General features: G+C 53.2%; 4 protein-coding genes across 6 annotated transcripts in view; 1 reads left to right on the forward strand and 3 right to left on the reverse strand.

Moving 5' to 3' along the window:
• The window catches only part of senp6a (SUMO specific peptidase 6a), an 11,728-nt gene extending 10,419 nt beyond the window's left edge, over positions 1–1,309 (reverse strand). For all 3 annotated transcript variants that reach the window (XM_076015382.1, XM_076015383.1, XM_076015380.1), the window contains exon 1: positions 1,169–1,309. In XM_076015382.1, the coding sequence (XP_075871497.1) occupies positions 1,169–1,199 (31 nt within the window). In that variant the 5' untranslated portion in view covers positions 1,200–1,309. The remainder of the gene's footprint in view (positions 1–1,168) is intronic.
• A 506-nt stretch (positions 1,310–1,815) lies between these two features.
• On the reverse strand, positions 1,816–8,812 carry LOC142881242 (tumor necrosis factor alpha-induced protein 2-like). Its single transcript, XM_076015393.1, has 13 exons — positions 8,652–8,812; positions 7,254–7,349; positions 6,432–6,916; positions 6,141–6,352; positions 5,941–6,055; positions 5,740–5,862; positions 5,077–5,171; positions 4,910–5,002; positions 4,698–4,827; positions 4,389–4,514; positions 4,070–4,219; positions 3,766–3,890; positions 1,816–2,954 (listed from the first exon to the last, which is right to left on the reverse strand). The coding sequence occupies exons 1-13, from the start codon at positions 8,692–8,694 to the stop codon at positions 2,744–2,746; spliced, it is 2,004 nt and encodes a 667-aa protein (XP_075871508.1). The 5' UTR covers positions 8,695–8,812; the 3' UTR covers positions 1,816–2,743.
• A 4,002-nt stretch (positions 8,813–12,814) lies between these two features.
• Positions 12,815–14,475, forward strand: LOC142881243 (hairy/enhancer-of-split related with YRPW motif protein 2-like). The gene is made up of 5 exons (XM_076015394.1): positions 12,815–12,830; positions 13,104–13,213; positions 13,549–13,632; positions 13,735–13,801; positions 13,980–14,475. Exons 1-5 carry the CDS (start codon positions 12,815–12,817, stop codon positions 14,399–14,401), a joined length of 699 nt encoding a protein of 232 aa, XP_075871509.1. The 3' UTR covers positions 14,402–14,475.
• Positions 14,476–14,729: 254 nt separating this feature from the next.
• LOC142881248 (lactoylglutathione lyase-like) overlaps positions 14,730–17,500 on the reverse strand; it is a 2,865-nt gene continuing 94 nt past the window's right edge. Inside the window, exons 1-6 of the mRNA XM_076015400.1 lie at positions 17,470–17,500; positions 15,987–16,069; positions 15,748–15,888; positions 15,592–15,659; positions 15,413–15,502; positions 14,730–14,960 (exon numbers count right to left, since the gene is read on the reverse strand). The exon at positions 17,470–17,500 is cut by the window's right edge and continues 94 nt beyond it. Of these exons, the coding sequence (XP_075871515.1) occupies positions 14,866–14,960; positions 15,413–15,502; positions 15,592–15,659; positions 15,748–15,888; positions 15,987–16,069; positions 17,470–17,500 (508 nt within the window). The 3' untranslated portion in view covers positions 14,730–14,865. The remainder of the gene's footprint in view (positions 14,961–15,412; positions 15,503–15,591; positions 15,660–15,747; positions 15,889–15,986; positions 16,070–17,469) is intronic.

Here is a 17,500-nt window from a genome sequence, read left to right on the forward strand (position 1 = left end):
TTTGGTTTTGGACCGATGCTGGATGGACAGCAGATTTTCTGGGTCCTGAACAATAAATTGGATCTTCGTGACACAAGATGGCCATACAAGTGTGCACTTAAAAACAACCACCCCCCCTCTCATTTTACAACATTTTACACCACAAAATCAACAGGGAGCAGGTTTGTGGAAACTTTGACCCGGTGATAATGGACTCCATGCAATAATTCTGGATTTTGCTTCTTCTTCTTTTTTTTTTTTTTTTTTTAACTAATCCTCCTGCTGACGCCTTCACTGAAGGTTTCCCCCACCGTGTTACATTCCTACATGGCAAAACACGGATGACATATTTGCACTGAAGCTCATATACGTCCTGCTAGTCGGCGTTTGTTGCCCGTTGAAGAATCTTTTATTGTTGCTTTAGGACTATAACACTTGTATGGCCAGTTTAGGTGTGCCCTCAAAAATTAAATCCGGGCGGGGGAGGGGGGATTGAGTAGCGGGGATAACAATGACGCACGACAGGGGGAAAAACACCCAAAACGTCACTGTTTACACTTATATCTGCTAATTGGTGTTAGCCTGCTAGTATTGGAGCTCTGGCTTTAGCAGGCTAGCTCGGAGTGGAGTGGACCAGCGGCGGCTGTTGGTCGGTACCAGCAGAACGTGGGTCTTTGTGTTTATTATTATTATTTTTTTACTGTGCTTGTGTGTTTTCACCGTGTTGCGTTATCGCTGTGCGAGCAGCGAGCAGCCCCACGGAGGCCGCTACAAACAGCATTACAGACGGCTAACGTCAGCGCTAACCCCAGCTAGCTCATCCTGGCAAAGAGCCGGAGATTCGTTTGAAAGCAACACCGGGCCGCGCCGCCGAGCCGGTGCTTCGACTCCCCCGCCTCTCGAGACCCGGAGATGTGGCACTGTCACCGGCCTGTGGGTGCTCCTTCCGGCCGTGGCCAGTCGGAGATGAGCTCGCCGGAGCGGGCAAGGCTTGTGCGGCTAACAGTAGCCTGGCGGAGCCCCCCCGTTGCACCCCTGGCTGGATCCGCACATTCGTCGCACCGACGGTGTGCACCGCCGGGGGGTGGGGGGCCCGAAATCTGCCTCTGTCGGCGGGGTTCCGGAGCCCGAGTGCGGGTGCAGCGGCCGGTGTCGGGCCGGAGCAGGAGTGCGGGGTGTCACATCTTACCTTGGAAGAAAACGCTCCTATTGTTGGCCATGTTTAGTCCATGATGGGGCTCGGATGATGCTGCTGCTCATCAGCCACTCAGCGACTCTATGTAGCTGCCTGCTGCTTGCTGCTGCTGCTGCTGCGCCGACCCTTCTGACAGGAAGTGCGCGAAATGTACCGGAAGTCAGGTATTCGCCTTTCAAAATAAAGCCTTTGTTGTTCCGTAAAATCTCCCAAAAGCTCACTCAATGTGTTTGATTTAACCAAGTTTCAACCGTTAGAGGATATTTTACTTGCTGGCTCAAACGCTGACATTGTAAGGTATAAGGTTTGTTTAGGAATTAACTTGCTAATTAATGTTATACTTGAACATGTGGATGAAACCTATACATGCAAAGATCAGACTAAATAATTAAAATGAGCTTAAAAGGTTGAACACGTCCACAATCTTATTTTATTTTGATGTTTTGGACGGAAGTCAAAAGCAATCTTTTTCCGACTTGGCGGTCAACAGAATCCGGGAGTTTGCACGTGAACGTTGTGTTAATCTCTTTTATATTCATCAGTGGACGTGGATCAGTAAATATGAAGTGTGGAATAAATGTGGACGCTGATGAAAACACACGCACAAAACAAAAAATCACTCAAGGCGTAGTGGTTTTATTTTGCACTGCGACAGGAAAACGCTAGATGGCGACATTATTCTTTACACGAACTCCAGCAGCAACATGATGTCATTGCAAACTCCCTCCCCCCCCCGCCCCCCTGCAGTAACATCACGCTGTTTTCAGCCAAATACTGTTTATTTTTAGCAAATGTTGCAGGTTTTTCATGCATGGAAACATCTTGACTCTAATACCAGCATTTCGTGATCTGACATTTATGTTTCTAAAAATAACAAATAAAGGAGATTCACGAGGGGACGTGGGTCCGGGGAGTCTAAAAGGTGCCAGTAAATGCGGCCTATTTTGAACACAGCTAGCATGAATATGATAAATGTGTGTCACTGCGGAACGTTCATACGGTGTAAAACGGTGTAAACAGTTTTAATGATGAGGTCTCGACGTTACAAACAAACGAGCTAATGAGGGAGTCATCCCAAAGGGATCAATAAAGTCTCTATCTATCTATCTAATGTCTACGTTCCTTCAGTAGGAGCGTCGGAAGCTTCAGTCAGGTGTTGGAGTGCAGACATGACACAACGTATCCATTCAAACCACTGTAATAATTTACCTAATGACAAAGCTAAACGGGAGCTCGAGCTGATAGGGAGGGTGCGTTGACGGGCCGCCATCCAGGGGGCGGTCCAGTCAGGAGGCTGTGCAAAATGTGATCCATATTTTAAACGTCCAGAGGAAGTGACATTCACACGTGCAATGCTGAAAAACAAACTCAAGTGTTTTCACATAAGACGGAAGGAATGTGGTCATGTGGTCGGAATGAACGCCGAACGCCACACCGGATTGGATCACGGCTGTTGTGCGATGAGCTGCTAGCAAAAGCAGGAAAAAGTTCACAAGTGTGCAACTCAAGGTCAACACAGACACACAGTGACCATCGACGACTGACTCAGCAGCTCACTGACTCATTGACTCACTGACTCACCAGGACCATCCCCTTCTTCAGCCCCATCTGATTGATTTTGTTATTGATCCACTTGACTTTGACCATGGAGAAGAACGGAGGGCTCTGATTGGCCGAGCCGGCCGGGAGGCGGTTCTCCGCCACGCTCCGCCTGATGGAGCGCACGTCAACGCCCGACAGGGTGCTTTTGAGAGAGAGCAGCGCCGACACGTGAGCATCGCTGGGGGGGGGAGAGAGAGTGAGAGAGAGCATCACAGCAGACAGTCTACAGTGTCATCCTGGTATCTTTCCACAGACACCTGAAACCCCACCTGGCCACACCCGCCCACCCTTCCCCCACCAACCAGGTGTGACTGCCCCGATTCAGGTCAGCTCCAGTGTTTGCATCACACACACACACACACACACACACACACGTTCTCTTGCAGGTTGCAACAAAGGAAAAGTGACTCATGACTCTTCCGGTTCACATGACTCACAGATCCAGAAGATCCAGTTCTCCTGTGAGGAACCGTTGCTTTTTGCTTCTTCTTTTGTTTTTTTGGCTCCGCAGTGACACGACTCTCCGTCCAATGGTAGCTCAGTGTGAGTGGGAGGAGCTGACGGGGTGGGGGGGTGGTGACTGGCACTGTATCAGCGCTGGATCGCCCTCCTCGGCTCTTTCTCACTAATTGACATTCTACTCCAGCAGCCCAGAGACAGAACCAGCACACAGTGTGTGTGTGTGTGTGTGTGTGTGTGTGTGTGTGTGTGTGTGTCCTGTCACAGCTCTCTCCCAGTTGGGTCGCATCAGAGTTTCAGAATTTCAGGCTCCACTCAGCTGAGAGGTCAGAACCGACAAAGCGGAGCTGCCTGCTGCCACGCAGTGTCGTTGCTACGCAACCTTCACACACCAGCAGCCGCACAGGAGCTTCACTGGCTGAGGGACAGACACACAACCTTGTGCAGCTGCCTGGAATGAGACTCTCTCTCTCTCTCACACACACACACACACACACACACACACACACACACACACACTGTGATGGTACCTGAGGTCTGGGAAGCTGTTGGCCACGCTGACCATCTCCAGCTGCACACTGCCTGGGTCCTGCAGGCGGAGGATCTCAGCCAGCCTGCAGAGCATCTCGCCCAGCCACTGGGACTGAGTGCAGCCCTGAGGACACACACACACACACACACACACACACACACGACTGGTGGTTTAAACTGCACCACAAACGTCTGAGGCGTCCTGGCAGATGCAGCGTCGTTGCTCTTTATGGCTTTGCTGATGTAATAAAGAGCGAGAGAGTGAGCGAGAGAGTGAGCGAGAGAGTGAGCGAGCCGCCTCACCCCCTCGCTGAAGAAGTGGTTGATTTTTTGGGCGTCCTCGGTCATCCGCTGAGCGCCGTCCACCTGCTGCTTCCTGCCCTTCGGCCCCGTCTTCATCATCCTCTTCACGTAGCGCAGGACCACGTCCTGCTGGAGGCGGGACAGCAGCGACTGACAGACAGACAGAAAGACAGACAGCGAGAGAGAGAGAGAGAGAGAGAGAAAAAGAGTCAGTTGCTCAGTCAGTCAGACAGACAGACAGACAGACAGGTGGACAGTCAGTCAGTCAGTCAGTCAGTCAGTCAGACAGACAGACAGACAGGTGGACAGTCAGTCTCACCTCTCTGCAGGCTGGCTGCAGGTCAGTCCAGTCTCTCAACTGTTTGTAAAGGAAGTCCAGCAGAGAGTCGACGACAGGAAGTGACCCATCCAACCACACAGAGGTCCACACCTGGCAGAAACACTTCTACACACACACACACACACACACACACACACACACGGCGTGAACACCACAGGGATGTCCTCCAGCCACAGTTGCTGACACCTGATTGGTCTTCACTTGTGCTTCGTCCCACTACTGCCCGCTACGTCGCTAATGTTAGCACTAGCTCCAGCTGAAACAGCATCACAGGCTCAGGTGGTGTACCTTCAGGTGGAGGTGGATGGGCATGGCCAAGCAACCGTACCCACAATCCCTCAGGGCGGACATGGTGTCCAGGCAGCGAGCTCTCTGCTGCTCCGACACCACACTTCCTGTTTGACCTGTGATGTAATCCCTGCAAAAAGCCACAGAAGACCAATCAGGAACAGAGCAGGAGGCCAATAAGAGAGCGGCTGCTCCCGAGCAGATGGTCGTACCTGAGCTGCTGCTCACACACCAGGTGAGCCTTGAGCACCTGCCGCACGTTGCCGTGGTTTCCCCTCACCAGCTCCTCCACACACTTCCTGTAGCTGAGGACCAGACGGAGGTCTCATCCTCGGCTGAGGGCGGCTGTCCATGTGTCTGTCCGGTGGGCGTGGCCTACCTGCACAGGAAGCTCTCCAGGTGGGAGGTGATCTTCTGAGCCTTGGTCTGGTCTCTGATCACACACTTGAACTCCGTCAGGCAGCCGTCCATCAGCTGCAAGCAGGAGGAGGATCACACAGGTGTTCCTACCTGACATCTGGCTGCTGCTGACACCTGGCAGCTGACACCTGGCAGCCGTCACCTGGCTGCTGACACCTGGTAGCTGACACCTGGCAGCTGACACCTTGCTGCTGACACCTTGCTGCTGACACCTGGCAGCTGACACCTGGCTGCTACTGACACCTTGCTGCTGACACCTGGCAGCCGACACCTGGCAGCTGACACCTGGCTGCTGACACCTGGCAGCTGACACCTTGCTGCTGACACCTTGCTGCTGACACCTGGCAGCTGACACCTGGCTGCTGACACCTGGCTGCTACTGACACCTTGCTGCTGACACCTGGCTGCTGACACCTTGCTGCTGACACCTTGCTGCTGACACCTGGCAGCCGACACCTGGCTGCCGACACCTGGCAGCTGACACCTGACAGAGGGCTTGTGACAGCAGGATACTGCAGGTACCTCACCCATACCTGTACCTCACTAGTACCTCATCTGTACCTCACCTGTACTTCACATCTAAGTCACCAATACCTCACCTGTACCTGGCCAGTCCCCTCACCTGTATGACGTCGATGGCCAGGGGACTGAAGAAGTAGTGGTCGATGAGTTCAGGTGTCCCTCCGCTCAGCCAGCTCTCCTCCTCCTTCTTCAGGGCGGCGCTCAGCCACAACTTGACTTTGTCCTGATGGAGACAAGAATGTTCCTCCTCCGTTTCTAGAGAACATTTCTCAGAGAAGATCAAAGTGGGTGAGGTCCTCACCTCCTTGTGGTCCAGGTACTGGTTCTCCAGCCTCTCCAGGTGCTCCTGCGGCAGCAGAGAACCCAGGCAGGCCGTCTTGATCTTGCCGTCCAGGTCCTCGTGCTTGAGGACGTCCCTGGAGGAGGTGGAGAAGGAAGAGACACACACATAGGCAGAGGCTGGGCCCCAGGGCAGCCAGGTGTTCTGTGAGGAGGACTCACTGGGGGTAGCAGTGGTTGACCCAGAAGAGCAGGTAGCTGCAGTCGTCGCTGGTGGGGCCAGACGCCGCTGCCTGGGTCAGGCGGGCGTAGAAGTCGTGGTGGTACAGAGCAGCGTAGAGGTTGAGGATGTCCATGGAGGCTGGGTAGCAGTCCTTCACCGTCCTGGACACTGTCAGCAGGTCCTCCTTCACACGCCTCCCCAGGCAGCACACCTACACAGGTACATGAGGCTGACACCAGGTGTAGCGCCCTCCGCTGGTGGGTCCATGAGCTGCGCCTGCACCAACTCACCTCCCTCTTCAGTGGAGAGGACAACCCCTCGGCTCCTCCCGGCTCCTCCGCCACCGCCTCGGCCAGTCTGGACTCCACCATCTTCTGCAGCAATGCATTGTGGGTGCTGAGACACCTCTGAGGGCGCCACTCCGGGACCCGCCCCTCTAGGCCACGCCCTCTCCAGGTCTGGTCCTGCGCCTCCTGCTGCTGGATGGAGAGCACGGCGCTCCTCAGGAGCCTGAGGTAGGGTGGGGTGGTGGAGGAGGAGGGGGTGGTGGAGGAGGAGGGGGTGGTGGAGGAGGTGAAGGTGTTGTTGACGGCCATCCACAGCTGCAGCCGCAGAGCTTCATAGTCCCTCTGCAGCTGGTCCTCCTCCTGCTCGCTGGCCGACTCCTGGCTGAAGAGCTGCTCCTCCCTGGAGATCAGCCTCCTGCTCACCTCCTCCAGCTGCTCCTCCTCCTCCTCCACCTCCTGCACAGCATCTTCACAGCTGTGCTTCCCCTCTGAGGAGAAGAAGAAGAAGAAGAAGAAGAAGAAGTAGAAGAAGAAGAAGATTTGAAACCTTTATTTCAAACATGTGATTTCAAAACAAAACCAAACAAATAAAACATAAATAATGATAAATAAAAGGTTAATAAGTAAACCAAAGAAAAGATAAAAATAAACAGAATTAAACATGAACAGAACAAACATATGAACAGATGAAGACATCTTGGATAAATGTGAACACCAAATTAAGATATTTAACTCTAATAAAATTTAAAGGTAGCTCATTTAAAGTAAATAAAAGGACTACATGGACATTGTGTCACGTGATGGCTCCGACCGCGCGGCTCTCACCTGCCGTGTGGGCGTGGTTTTGCTGCCGCAGGTTCCTCCATATCTTGGCCGGGTTCTTCAGCCTCGGCAGCCTCCTCCGCTGCTCCTCCAGCCTCCCTGCGGAGCAGCAGCAGCGGCAGCTGCAGCGTCAGCGACAGGTGTCCTAGCCGGAAGTGGCGTCCTGCCACTGAGCTCAGCCCGAGTGGCAGAGTCACTCGCTCGGGTTCAGGGAGATAGATAGGAGTGACGTCACCTGCGTCACCGGCCGGGAACAGACGGGATGCGGCTGCGTCACACTGTTTTATTTTCAAATCGGTTTATTTTCATTTGGATCGATTAGTAGATGGATCAGCTTCCGCTTCTCCAGCCTGCAGCCAGCTCGTCGCTCCGACTTCTGTGTCTCCTGGTGCAGCCAGCAGGAGGGGCGGGGCCACAGACAGTGGGCGGATCTGTCTGAGGTCCAAAAATGTTTGTTTTTTTTGTTTGTTTGTTTGTTTGTTTGTTTGACCGTCTGCCAGTTCTGACCGCAGAGAGTCAGTCACAGTCCCTGAACGTCACAGTCTGCGGACATGAGGGTGATGGCGATGATGATGAGGAAGCTTCATCATCACGCTGCGTCACAATGAAGATGTAAACCCATAAGACAGAACCGTTGAGTTCTCTCTGCTGGTCGGCAGCGACTCCCGCAGGACAAAGACCGGTACTGCAGCCAGACTCCCTCTGACGTCTTGCACCTTTTACCCTGTGCAGGATTTGTTTGTCTTCACCCTTCGACTCTGGTTCTTTTACTAGACGCTCCCAGTGAGAGACAGGCTGTCCAGGTTCCACCTGCCAGGACTCACTCAGCAAAAACTGCTTTCAGTGTCTCTTAGTGCCGCAAACTCTTGGAACGTCTTGCAACACAACCCTGAATTTAGGCGCTTTTATCCCTTACCGACGTGTTACAGTATGTGAATGTTTTGATTTAATTATTGGCTATTTATCAAAGTTATTTGGCCTTTTAATTGTTTCAAGTTTTATGTATTTTACTGCTCTTATTGTTTTTAATCTTTTAATTCACGCGGTGCTATATTATTTTTCTATTTTTCAACTCATACTGTTTGTTCATTTTATTTGTACTCTCAGCTTCATTGCAAATGAGGGTCACCCTCATTGATCCTTCCCAGAACTTTAAATTAAGGTTGATTGATCATCATCATCATCATCATCATCATCATCACCATCCACAGCATGATATCTAACATCATAGCATGATGGTTTTACCATCTTCATCACCTGCATCAGTATCATCAGCACCAGCATTTCTGCCTCGTCATCCTCATCACTCTCACCTCTATAAATCCTCCTCCTCCTCCTCCTCCTCCTCCACCACCTCCTGCACCACCCCCACCTCCTCCTTTCCCCCCTCACCAGTCTCACCTGTGCTGCGGGTCCGAGTCCGGGCCAAAAATGAAGTCCACATCCTCCGGAGCAGCCCTGGATGCTGTTCAGAGTCTCTGCAGCTCACAGCTGATGCTGCGCTGCCCTGCCCTCGCTGCTGCTCCACTTTCACTTTCACTTTCCATTCTGGGCTGCGGCAGCAGACAGCTGACATGACCTTCATCCTCCTCCTCCTCCTTAGTTTAGCTCAGCATATTGATTCATCTCAATGAAGATGAAAAGAGACAGAGTCAAATCAGGACATGCAAAACACACACACACACAGACACACACACACACACACACACACACACACACACACACTTTGTATTTGAATAATACACATTTAATTTAATTTGAATTGAGCAAAACTGAAGCGTCGTTCTGTCGGTTGTCTGACTGGCTACAAGCTTCACAACACATCTCTGGCAGAGAGACAATATTAGTGTACATTACATCATCATCATCATCATCATCATCACCACCACCACCGAGTTTTCCGCTCTACCTTTAATATTTCAGTGAAGCAGCTGTGTTACGACACCACTGACTGTGTTTTTGCGGCCAGACTGTAGCTTTCTGTGCTAACGTCATGCTAACAGTTAGCTCAATCACCGCCACTGATAGTCGCCCGGCGGTCTGTGCCAAGGTGGGGCGCACGAGACACTCAGAAACCGGAAGTTCGTCTGTTGCCTCAGCAACCGCAGCTGGGGGCTTCTCAGCTGTGATGCGTTCAAAGTCTCCTTGTCGCGGTGGGAAAATAGGAGAACGGTGTGAAGCCACGTGCAGGCTAAACTTTGTTTTGTCCCTGTCAAGCTTCCGGTCCCTCCCCCCCCCCCCTTCACCATCATTGGCTGATATGACGGAGGCGTCCAGCACCTGTGAGTTAGTGGGCGGAGCTTCCACACACAAACACTCTTTGACACTTTGACTGACAGGCTGTCATAACCTTTTCATCATCATCATTGTGGTGAGGGCGGAGTTACATCCTGGAAGTCAACACACAGAAGACATTTCATTCTGATGTGTGTGTGTGTGTGTGTGTGTGTGTGTGTGTGTGTGTGTGTGTGGTGCTAGGTAGGTCCCACCACAATAAGAGGCAGTGTGTCTCCAGCAGAGGGCAGGAAGGGTCGACAGAGGGCAGGGTGGAGGTCACGCACCCTGAGAGAGGCACCATGGGAAAAGCAGGCGAGGGGGCGGGGCCTGTGTGAAAACCTCCTGGGATTGGCTGGGGACCAACACACTCGGCTCTGTTTTTCGGAAAATAAAGACGCCTCTGAGAGGCAACACTTTCAATATGCTGCAATGACAAGTTAAATCCAGTAGGGGGCAGCGACGTCCCAGCGGGGACGAGGATGAGGCCTGGTTGCGTACCGTCGCTACACCTGTGCTGCTTTCACACCTATCAGGAGTGGAGGCGGAGTTTCCTGTGCCCAGCAGCAGATCCTCCATGGTCCTCACCAGGGAGGAAGCACCTGGCCGGACCGGCCAATCACAGCGGCTGCTGGGGAACCAGGAAGAGCACAGAGGTCTGATGAAACCGGACGGACTCCACTTCTGGAGGTGGGGCTAACTTCTCTACCAATCACAACGCTGAGAGGGGAAAGTGGCGTCTGCGAGGAGATGGACGTTGGCAGGTGTGTAGCGCCCCCTAGCAGCACACCTGCTCCTCTCCTCCAGCCGCTCCTATCAGCATCCGAGGAGGAGGTTCAGCCGTGACAGGAAACAGGAAGCTGCTGAGAAGAAAAGAAGAAGAAGAAGAAGAAGAAGAAGAAGAAAGACTTTCCTCCAGGCCCCGCCCACCCCCACAGCTCCCACCAATAGGAAGCCTGGAGCTCTTACCAGCTGGCTCCACTGGTGGAGAAGACACCTTGGTCTGATTCCAGTGTGACAGACAGAAGATCCGTCCAATCAGCCGCCCAGGTGTCCTCTTAATGACCACACCCACTTAAAAAAAAAAGAAAAGGTTTCCTTCTGGTGGGTAAAGATGGAGGGGGAGGGGCTTTCCCAGCAACACACACACACACACACACACACACACAAAAGGCACTGGGAGAACTGGGGGAGTTGGATCAGCTGACTGTGTGTGAGAGAGTCTGGGGCGAGCGAGCAGGTCTTTCCCACACTCTCTCTCTCTCTTCAGAATGTGCCACAACACACGCGCGCGCGCGCACACACACACACACAACTGGAGGAAGGTGTCGGGTTAGCAGGCCACGAGGAGCAGGTCACATTCCACAGGAGGAGGAGGTGGAGGAGGTGAAGGAGGAGGAGCCTTGAGACTGACCTGAGGTCATTCAGTGGCAGCATAAGCCCCGCCCGCCTCTGAGTTATCAGCCAATGGGACTGAGCCCAGACTTGATGCTTCCTTGTTTTCAGGTTCCTTCTCTTCACGCTGCCGTGTGTTGACGTGTTGGGAGATTAGAGCACCAGGATTCCTTGACATCCCAACACCTCCTTCTTGTCACCTCCTCCGCCTCCTCCTCTGCCTCCTCCTTCTCCACCTCCTCCTCTGTGTTTTGTCACTGTTCCCGGCAGCGTTTCTGTCTCCAGTATCTCTGGAAGACGTGCGAGCGGGAGGGAAAGGTCAGAGGTCAAGTGAGTCACTCTCGACTCGTCTGGCTGATAACAATAACGACCTCTACTGGCGACGACTCATCGCCTGGAGGGAATCTGAGTTCTCCTCTTGGTTCTCCTCATGGTTCTCCTCTTGGTTCTTCTCATGGTTCTCCTAATGCTTCTCCTCATGCTCCTCCTCATGCTCCTCCTCTTGGTTCTCCTCATGCTTCTCCTCTTGGTTCTCCTTATACTCCTCCTCATGCTCCTCCTCTTGGTTCTCCTCATGCTCCTCCTCATGCTTCTCCTCATGCTCCTCCTCATGCTTCTCCTCATGCTCCTCCTCTTGGTTCTCCTCATGGTTCTCCTCATGGTTCTCCTCTTGGTTCTTCTCATGGTTCTCCTCATACTCCTCCTCATGCTTCTCCTCATGCTCCTCCTCATGCTCCTCCTCTTGGTTCTCCTCATGGTTCTCCTCATGGTTCTCCTCATGGTTCTCCTCATGGTTCTCCTAATGCTTCTCCTCTTGGTTCTCCTTATACTCCTCCTCATGCTCCTCCTCTTGGTTCTCCTCATACTCATTCCTCATGGTTCTCCTCATGGTTCTCCTCTTGGTTCTTCTCATGGTTCTCCTCATACTCCTCCTCATGCTTCTCCTCATGCTCCTCCTCATGCTCCTCCTCTTGGTTCTCCTCATGGTTCTCCTCATGGTTCTCCTCATGGTTCTCCTAATGCTTCTCCTCTTGGTTCTCCTTATACTCCTCCTCATGCTCCTCCTCTTGGTTCTCCTCATACTCATTCCTCATGGTTCTCCTTTTGGTTCTCCTCATGCTCCTCATGCTCCTCCTCTTGGTTCTCCTCATACTCCTCCTCTTGGTTCTCCTCATGGTTCTCCTAATGCTTCTCCTCATGGTTCTCCTCATGCTCCTCCTCATGGTTCTCCTCATACTCCTCCTCTTGGTTCTCCAATTGGTTCTCCTCATGGTTCTCCTCAAGCAGGTATCCTCCGCTCCTGTGGAGAGACAGTCTTGGCTGGCTGGTTTGGAGACCCCTGGTGGTGGACACAGGAAGCAGCGAGCCGAGGAGTCACACACACACACACACACACACACACACACACACACACACACAAGGAGAGCCTCACAAGTGACGTCACTGCCGTGTGGACATGCGGCAGACAAACGCTGCACACACGCAACAGAATTCTGCTGCTGTGTGTGTGTGTGTGTGTGTGTGTGTGTGTGTGTGTGTGTGTGTGTGTGTGTGTGTGTGAGTGTGTGTGCGTGTGTGTGTGTTGCTCCGGCAGGGTCAGGACTCAGCCAGCGGTCAGCAGTCAGAGTGCAGCTGACTCTCAGGCCAGCTGCCTCGGCTGAGCGGAGACTCTCTGGACCAAGATTTAGATTTGGACGTCGTGCTCATTGGCTGATGCTTCTTCAACTCAACTGAAGTTCTAAAGACTGATTGGTGCCTTTGGACCACATCTTGGAGTTTGCCGGAACCGGATCAACAATCCTGTGATCCAGGGTTTTACCTTCACTCCAGGAACTCCGAGCTTGACGCTTTATATTTTCCAGATTTCTTGATTCTTTGCCCGCCGCGCAGGCACCATGGAGCGGCGGCTGTGTGAGAACCGCAGCCCAGAGGAGCAGCAGGAGGAGCAGCAGGAGGAGCAGCAGGAGGAGGAGGAGCAGCAGGAGCAGCAGGAGCAGCAGGAGCAGGAGGAGCAGGAGGAGAGGATCGACGTGGGCAGAGAGAGTGTTTACCCGGGGTGAGACAGAGTGAGATATCCCTCATCTCTGACCTTCAGAGATCCTTCAGATGTGAAGATGAGTTCCTCCACTCGGGGACGTGAAGGAGGAGAATCCAAAGCCCTCTGAGGCGACGGTCGACTCAAAGTTGACTCTGACCTTTGTTCTTTGACCTCCAGGTCCGTGAAGGCCTCTCTGCTTCCTTGTGGCTCCACCGCGGCGGCCACGCAGCTGACGAAGAAGAAGAAACGCAGAGGGGTAAGAAGAAAAAATAGTCATCGTCTGATCACTGACCTGACCTGCAGCCTGTTACTGGGTCCATCCACCATCCATCCAGTCTACTGGCCAATTCCCACTTTTTTTTTTACCTTGACTTTATTCACAAAATTTCAACTTAAAACTCGAAATGAAAACTCACCTTCATGCAATGTTTGTTTCTCTTCTTGTGGCCCTAAATCCTCTTTTATATAAATCACTCCCTGTATCCATCATCATCATCATCATCATCATCATCGCAGATGATTTTATTGTAGTTATGCTGTTGTCTTGTTGTTGTTGTGTTGTTGTTGTGTTGTTGTGTTGTTGTGCGTCAGATCATCGAGAAGCGACGCAGAGACAGAATCAACCTCAGCCTGGCCGAGCTGCGGCGCCTCGTCCCCGGAGCCGTCCACAAACAGGTGAGATCCCACCACCTGCTTCTGACACACACACACACACACACACACACACACACACCACACACTGTGATTGTGTGTGTGTGTGTGTGTGTGTGTGGACAGGGTTCGGCCAAGCTGGAGAAGGCGGAGATCCTGCAGATGACGGTGGACCACCTGAAGGTGCTGCACGGTACGACAACCTCTGCTGTGAACACACACACACACACACACACACACACACACACACACACACACACACACACAGCAGAGCTACACAGCAGCTACGCTGTTTTAATGGTCTAACAATGGTCTAAGTGGCTGACCAATGGCAGTGTCTCTGCACCCTGTGGCTCCGCCCTCTCCTGCAGGCCCCGCCCTGGCGCTGGACTTCCTGTGTGAGGGCTTCAGGGAGTGTGTGAGGGAGGTGTGGCGCTACCTGGACCAGGTGGAGGAGGTGGAGGCCGCCGCCCCGTGGTGGTCCCGCCTCCTCTGCCACCTCACTTTCTGCGTCTCCGCCCTCGCTCTGCCCCGCCCCCTCCAGCACCCGGCAGCCCCGCCCCTCCTCACTCATCAGTGGCTTCGCCCCCTCCCTGCTGCGTACGGACTGAGCGCACTCTCTGAAGCTGGAGGGGGCGTGGCCTTCCACAGCATGGCCCCTCCCCCGTCCCCTCTGTTCCACCTGGCCCCGCCCCCCTCCGCCGTGATTCCTCCCACCTCCTCCCTGACCTCCCCCAGCAGCAGCAGCAGTGCAGCCTGCCAGCTTTGGGCCAATGAGGTCGGAGCGTTCTAACCATGTGACCGCCTGGACTTCCTGTGGGACTCTGACTTCACTGTAACACAACTTCATTCAACAGCTTTTTGTTTTTTGTTTGTTTTAAAGGAAATGTAACAGTAACAACTTGTCCTGTTTTTTTCTGAACTGAATTTCTGGAGAAAAATTCCAAAAAGATTTGTGTGTGTGTGTGTGTGTGTGTGTGTGTGTGTGTGTGTGTGTGTTTTTAAACAAACAACAGGAGACAACACAACTATGATTATTACCGCAGGGAGCAGAGTGAGGGGAACAGCTCCCTCTGCTGGTGTGGCTGACCAATACATTAACGCACAAACATTTTTAAAACATTTATTTATTTGACTATTTGACGATATAATTCTACTTTTTAATGTCATAATTCTTACATTTCTGTGTGTGTGTGTGTGTGTGTGTGTTTGTGTGTATGTGTGTGTATGCGTGAATGCGTGTGTGTGTGTGTGTCTTTAAGGCGACATCAATTCAAACATCTTGTCAGAACTTAATATCTCGATCAGATATCCATCAGGGTCCTGGATGAAGGCCAGATTCTTCATTTTACCTGTCACACACACACACACACACACACACACACACACACACACACACCGTCAATACAGCAAGAACTGGCAGCTCAGACAACTCACAGCATGCTGCCACCTTGTGGTCAATCAGATGAAGCTGTTTTCTCTCCACCGCATTGTTTCACTGTCACTTTTTTTTTTGTTTTGCACACTATTTTCATTTTAAGATTTATTTCTCTGTTTCTGCTTCGACCAACGCTGAAGGTCTTGGGTTGACAGCTTGAACTTATTCAACACAAGGTGCAAAATGATCTCAAGCGACGACAGAAAGACAGACAAAACAGGTCTAATCCCTGAGATGCAGTGGACCAGAAGCCCATTAGAGGGCAGTGTGTAGCCCAGTGGTGGACACCAGCGGAGCACAGGATGCTGGGATGTCCAGGTAGAAACAGGTGAAGAGGAAACAGAAGGTGAGGCAGGTGAGACTCACCTGAGTCTGGCTTCTTCACGAAGGTCACCCTGAGCTCCTCAAACCTCCTGCAGGCCTCGCCGACATCTGGGACGCGGATCCCGAGGTGGCCTGCGGAGAGACAGCGACAGAGTTAAACCCACCACCGGGGGGGGGGGGGCGTGCAGTCCAAACTGTTCTTTGGGGCTCCTGGTTCTCACCGAAGCCCAGAGGTTCTCGGTTCCCGTTGTGGAACTTCAGGTTCTGGTCCGACTCCGAGCCCCAGTTACTGAAAGAGGAAGTGAGTTTGAGAATCCCGGGGGGGTCCTTGAAGGCACCGCTGTGGCTGCTGTGGTTGCGGGTGCAGCCGCGCCTACTGTGTGAGCTCCAGTGTGGCGGCCCTGGAGAAGGTCCAGGCCGTCCTCTCCTGGAGGTCCAGTGGGATGTCGCTGGCGCTCTCGTAGCCCAGCAGGTAGTGGGTGAAGCGCATGGAGGGGAAGTCGATCTTCTGCAGCAGACTGGGCGGGGTTACACTGGTTACACACCGGTTGCACAACCTGACGGCGGTGGGCGGGCCCTGGCGGTAGTGGGCGGGGCCTGACGGCGGCACACTCACGTCATGCCCAGGATTCCGGTGTAGAACTCCAGGGACCTCCGGGGGTCTTTGACCCGCAGCATCGTCTGCTGCAGCGTGAAGTCCTGCAAACAGACACAAGGTCCCGTGGGTCAATAGGTCAGGGGTCAAGAGGCCGCGGGGGCGGAGCGTCACGGCTGGCTGGACCAATGGGCTTCCTCCGAACAGAAAGGGGAGGAGCTACAGCCAGGAATAGGAAGCTGTGGCTCTATGGCTGTGTCTCAACTCAGGGTCTGCATCCTCCGTCTGAAGGAAGCGTCCTCCCAAGGACCCGGCCCAGAAGGCCCGACCCAAACCCCGCCTCCCAGGTCACCACCCGGGACGGTCTAGCCTTGGGCGTATTTCCTGGCTGCGTCACCTCCGTTCCCTCCTGCTGGCCAACCCGGGAAGTGACGTTTTCATAGCATCAAGCTAACCCTTGGTTCACCAGCTAACGATGGTGTTGGATGTTCAAATCAGTAAAAACCCTGCGCTAAAAACTGAAACATGAAATTTCAACACTTAAATTTATACGTGGTGTCTTTGCCAGTAGATGGTGCTAATTTCAGCCGACTTCCCAGGATCCCAGGATGCTTTGCAGCAGCACGCAGAGCATCCTGGGGTACAGAAGGAGGTGAAGGATAGTAGCGATGCAGCCTTGGAATGGGCTAACAGTAGGACTATTGGGAATTGGGAGGAGCCTTCACGCAGTGCTATGACACAACTTCCTTTCAAATGCAGCCTTGGTATCCTGCTACGGCGTGCAACGCTAAAACTCCACCCCTTTGCTTTCCAACCCGCCTCTGTCGGTCCCTGATTGGTCAGGGCTGTGCGGCAGGCAGAACACTCAACCAATCAGTGAGCGAGGAGCCGTAGTGGGATTACTGAACGTTGCTCCGCCCACCAACAGGAAGTCCATAGCCCTTCACAAATGAACCACCGGTAGAGGAAGAATGTGATTGGCTCGATTTAAATAGCGACAGGCAGAAGGCCATTGGTCCCTTGCTGTCTGTCAGGCTCCTCCCACAAGCCCATCCCACTAGTTCCTCGCAATGGCTCCTCCCACAAACTCCTTCAATAAATTCCTCCATAAGCCCCTCCCACAAACTTCTCCACAGGCTCCTCCCACAAACAGGGACCAGCGAAATAAAACCATGTTAATGTCAAACATTTGGCGGCAGGAGGAGGGGCCACAAATCTGGTCCGACCACCTTGTTAGATGTCAGAGACACACACACACACACACACACACACACAGAGGGTCAGTGAACAGCAGTATGATCCCACGGTGAGCTGTGGTTGGCTGGGCGGTGGCCTGCAGGCTTCAGCAGGGGAGCTGCTGCCAACAGGTCAGACCAGCTCGCAGCCTCGCAGCCTCGCCGCCTCACCGTGGCCCTCAGTGGCGTCCCGCCACCCCCCCCCCACCACACACATCCCATCCCACCACGTGCCAGAACCCGAGCAGCAGCAGCAGAGCGGCGCTCACCTTGGTGACGGCGGCGCCCTCCTTACAGACG

This window comes from Nelusetta ayraudi, unplaced genomic scaffold (assembly GCF_046127955.1).
Source record: "Nelusetta ayraudi isolate G7.1 ecotype Tasmania unplaced genomic scaffold, CSIRO-AGI_Nayr_v1 ptg000188l, whole genome shotgun sequence".
Lineage (NCBI taxonomy): Eukaryota > Metazoa > Chordata > Actinopteri > Tetraodontiformes > Monacanthidae > Nelusetta > Nelusetta ayraudi.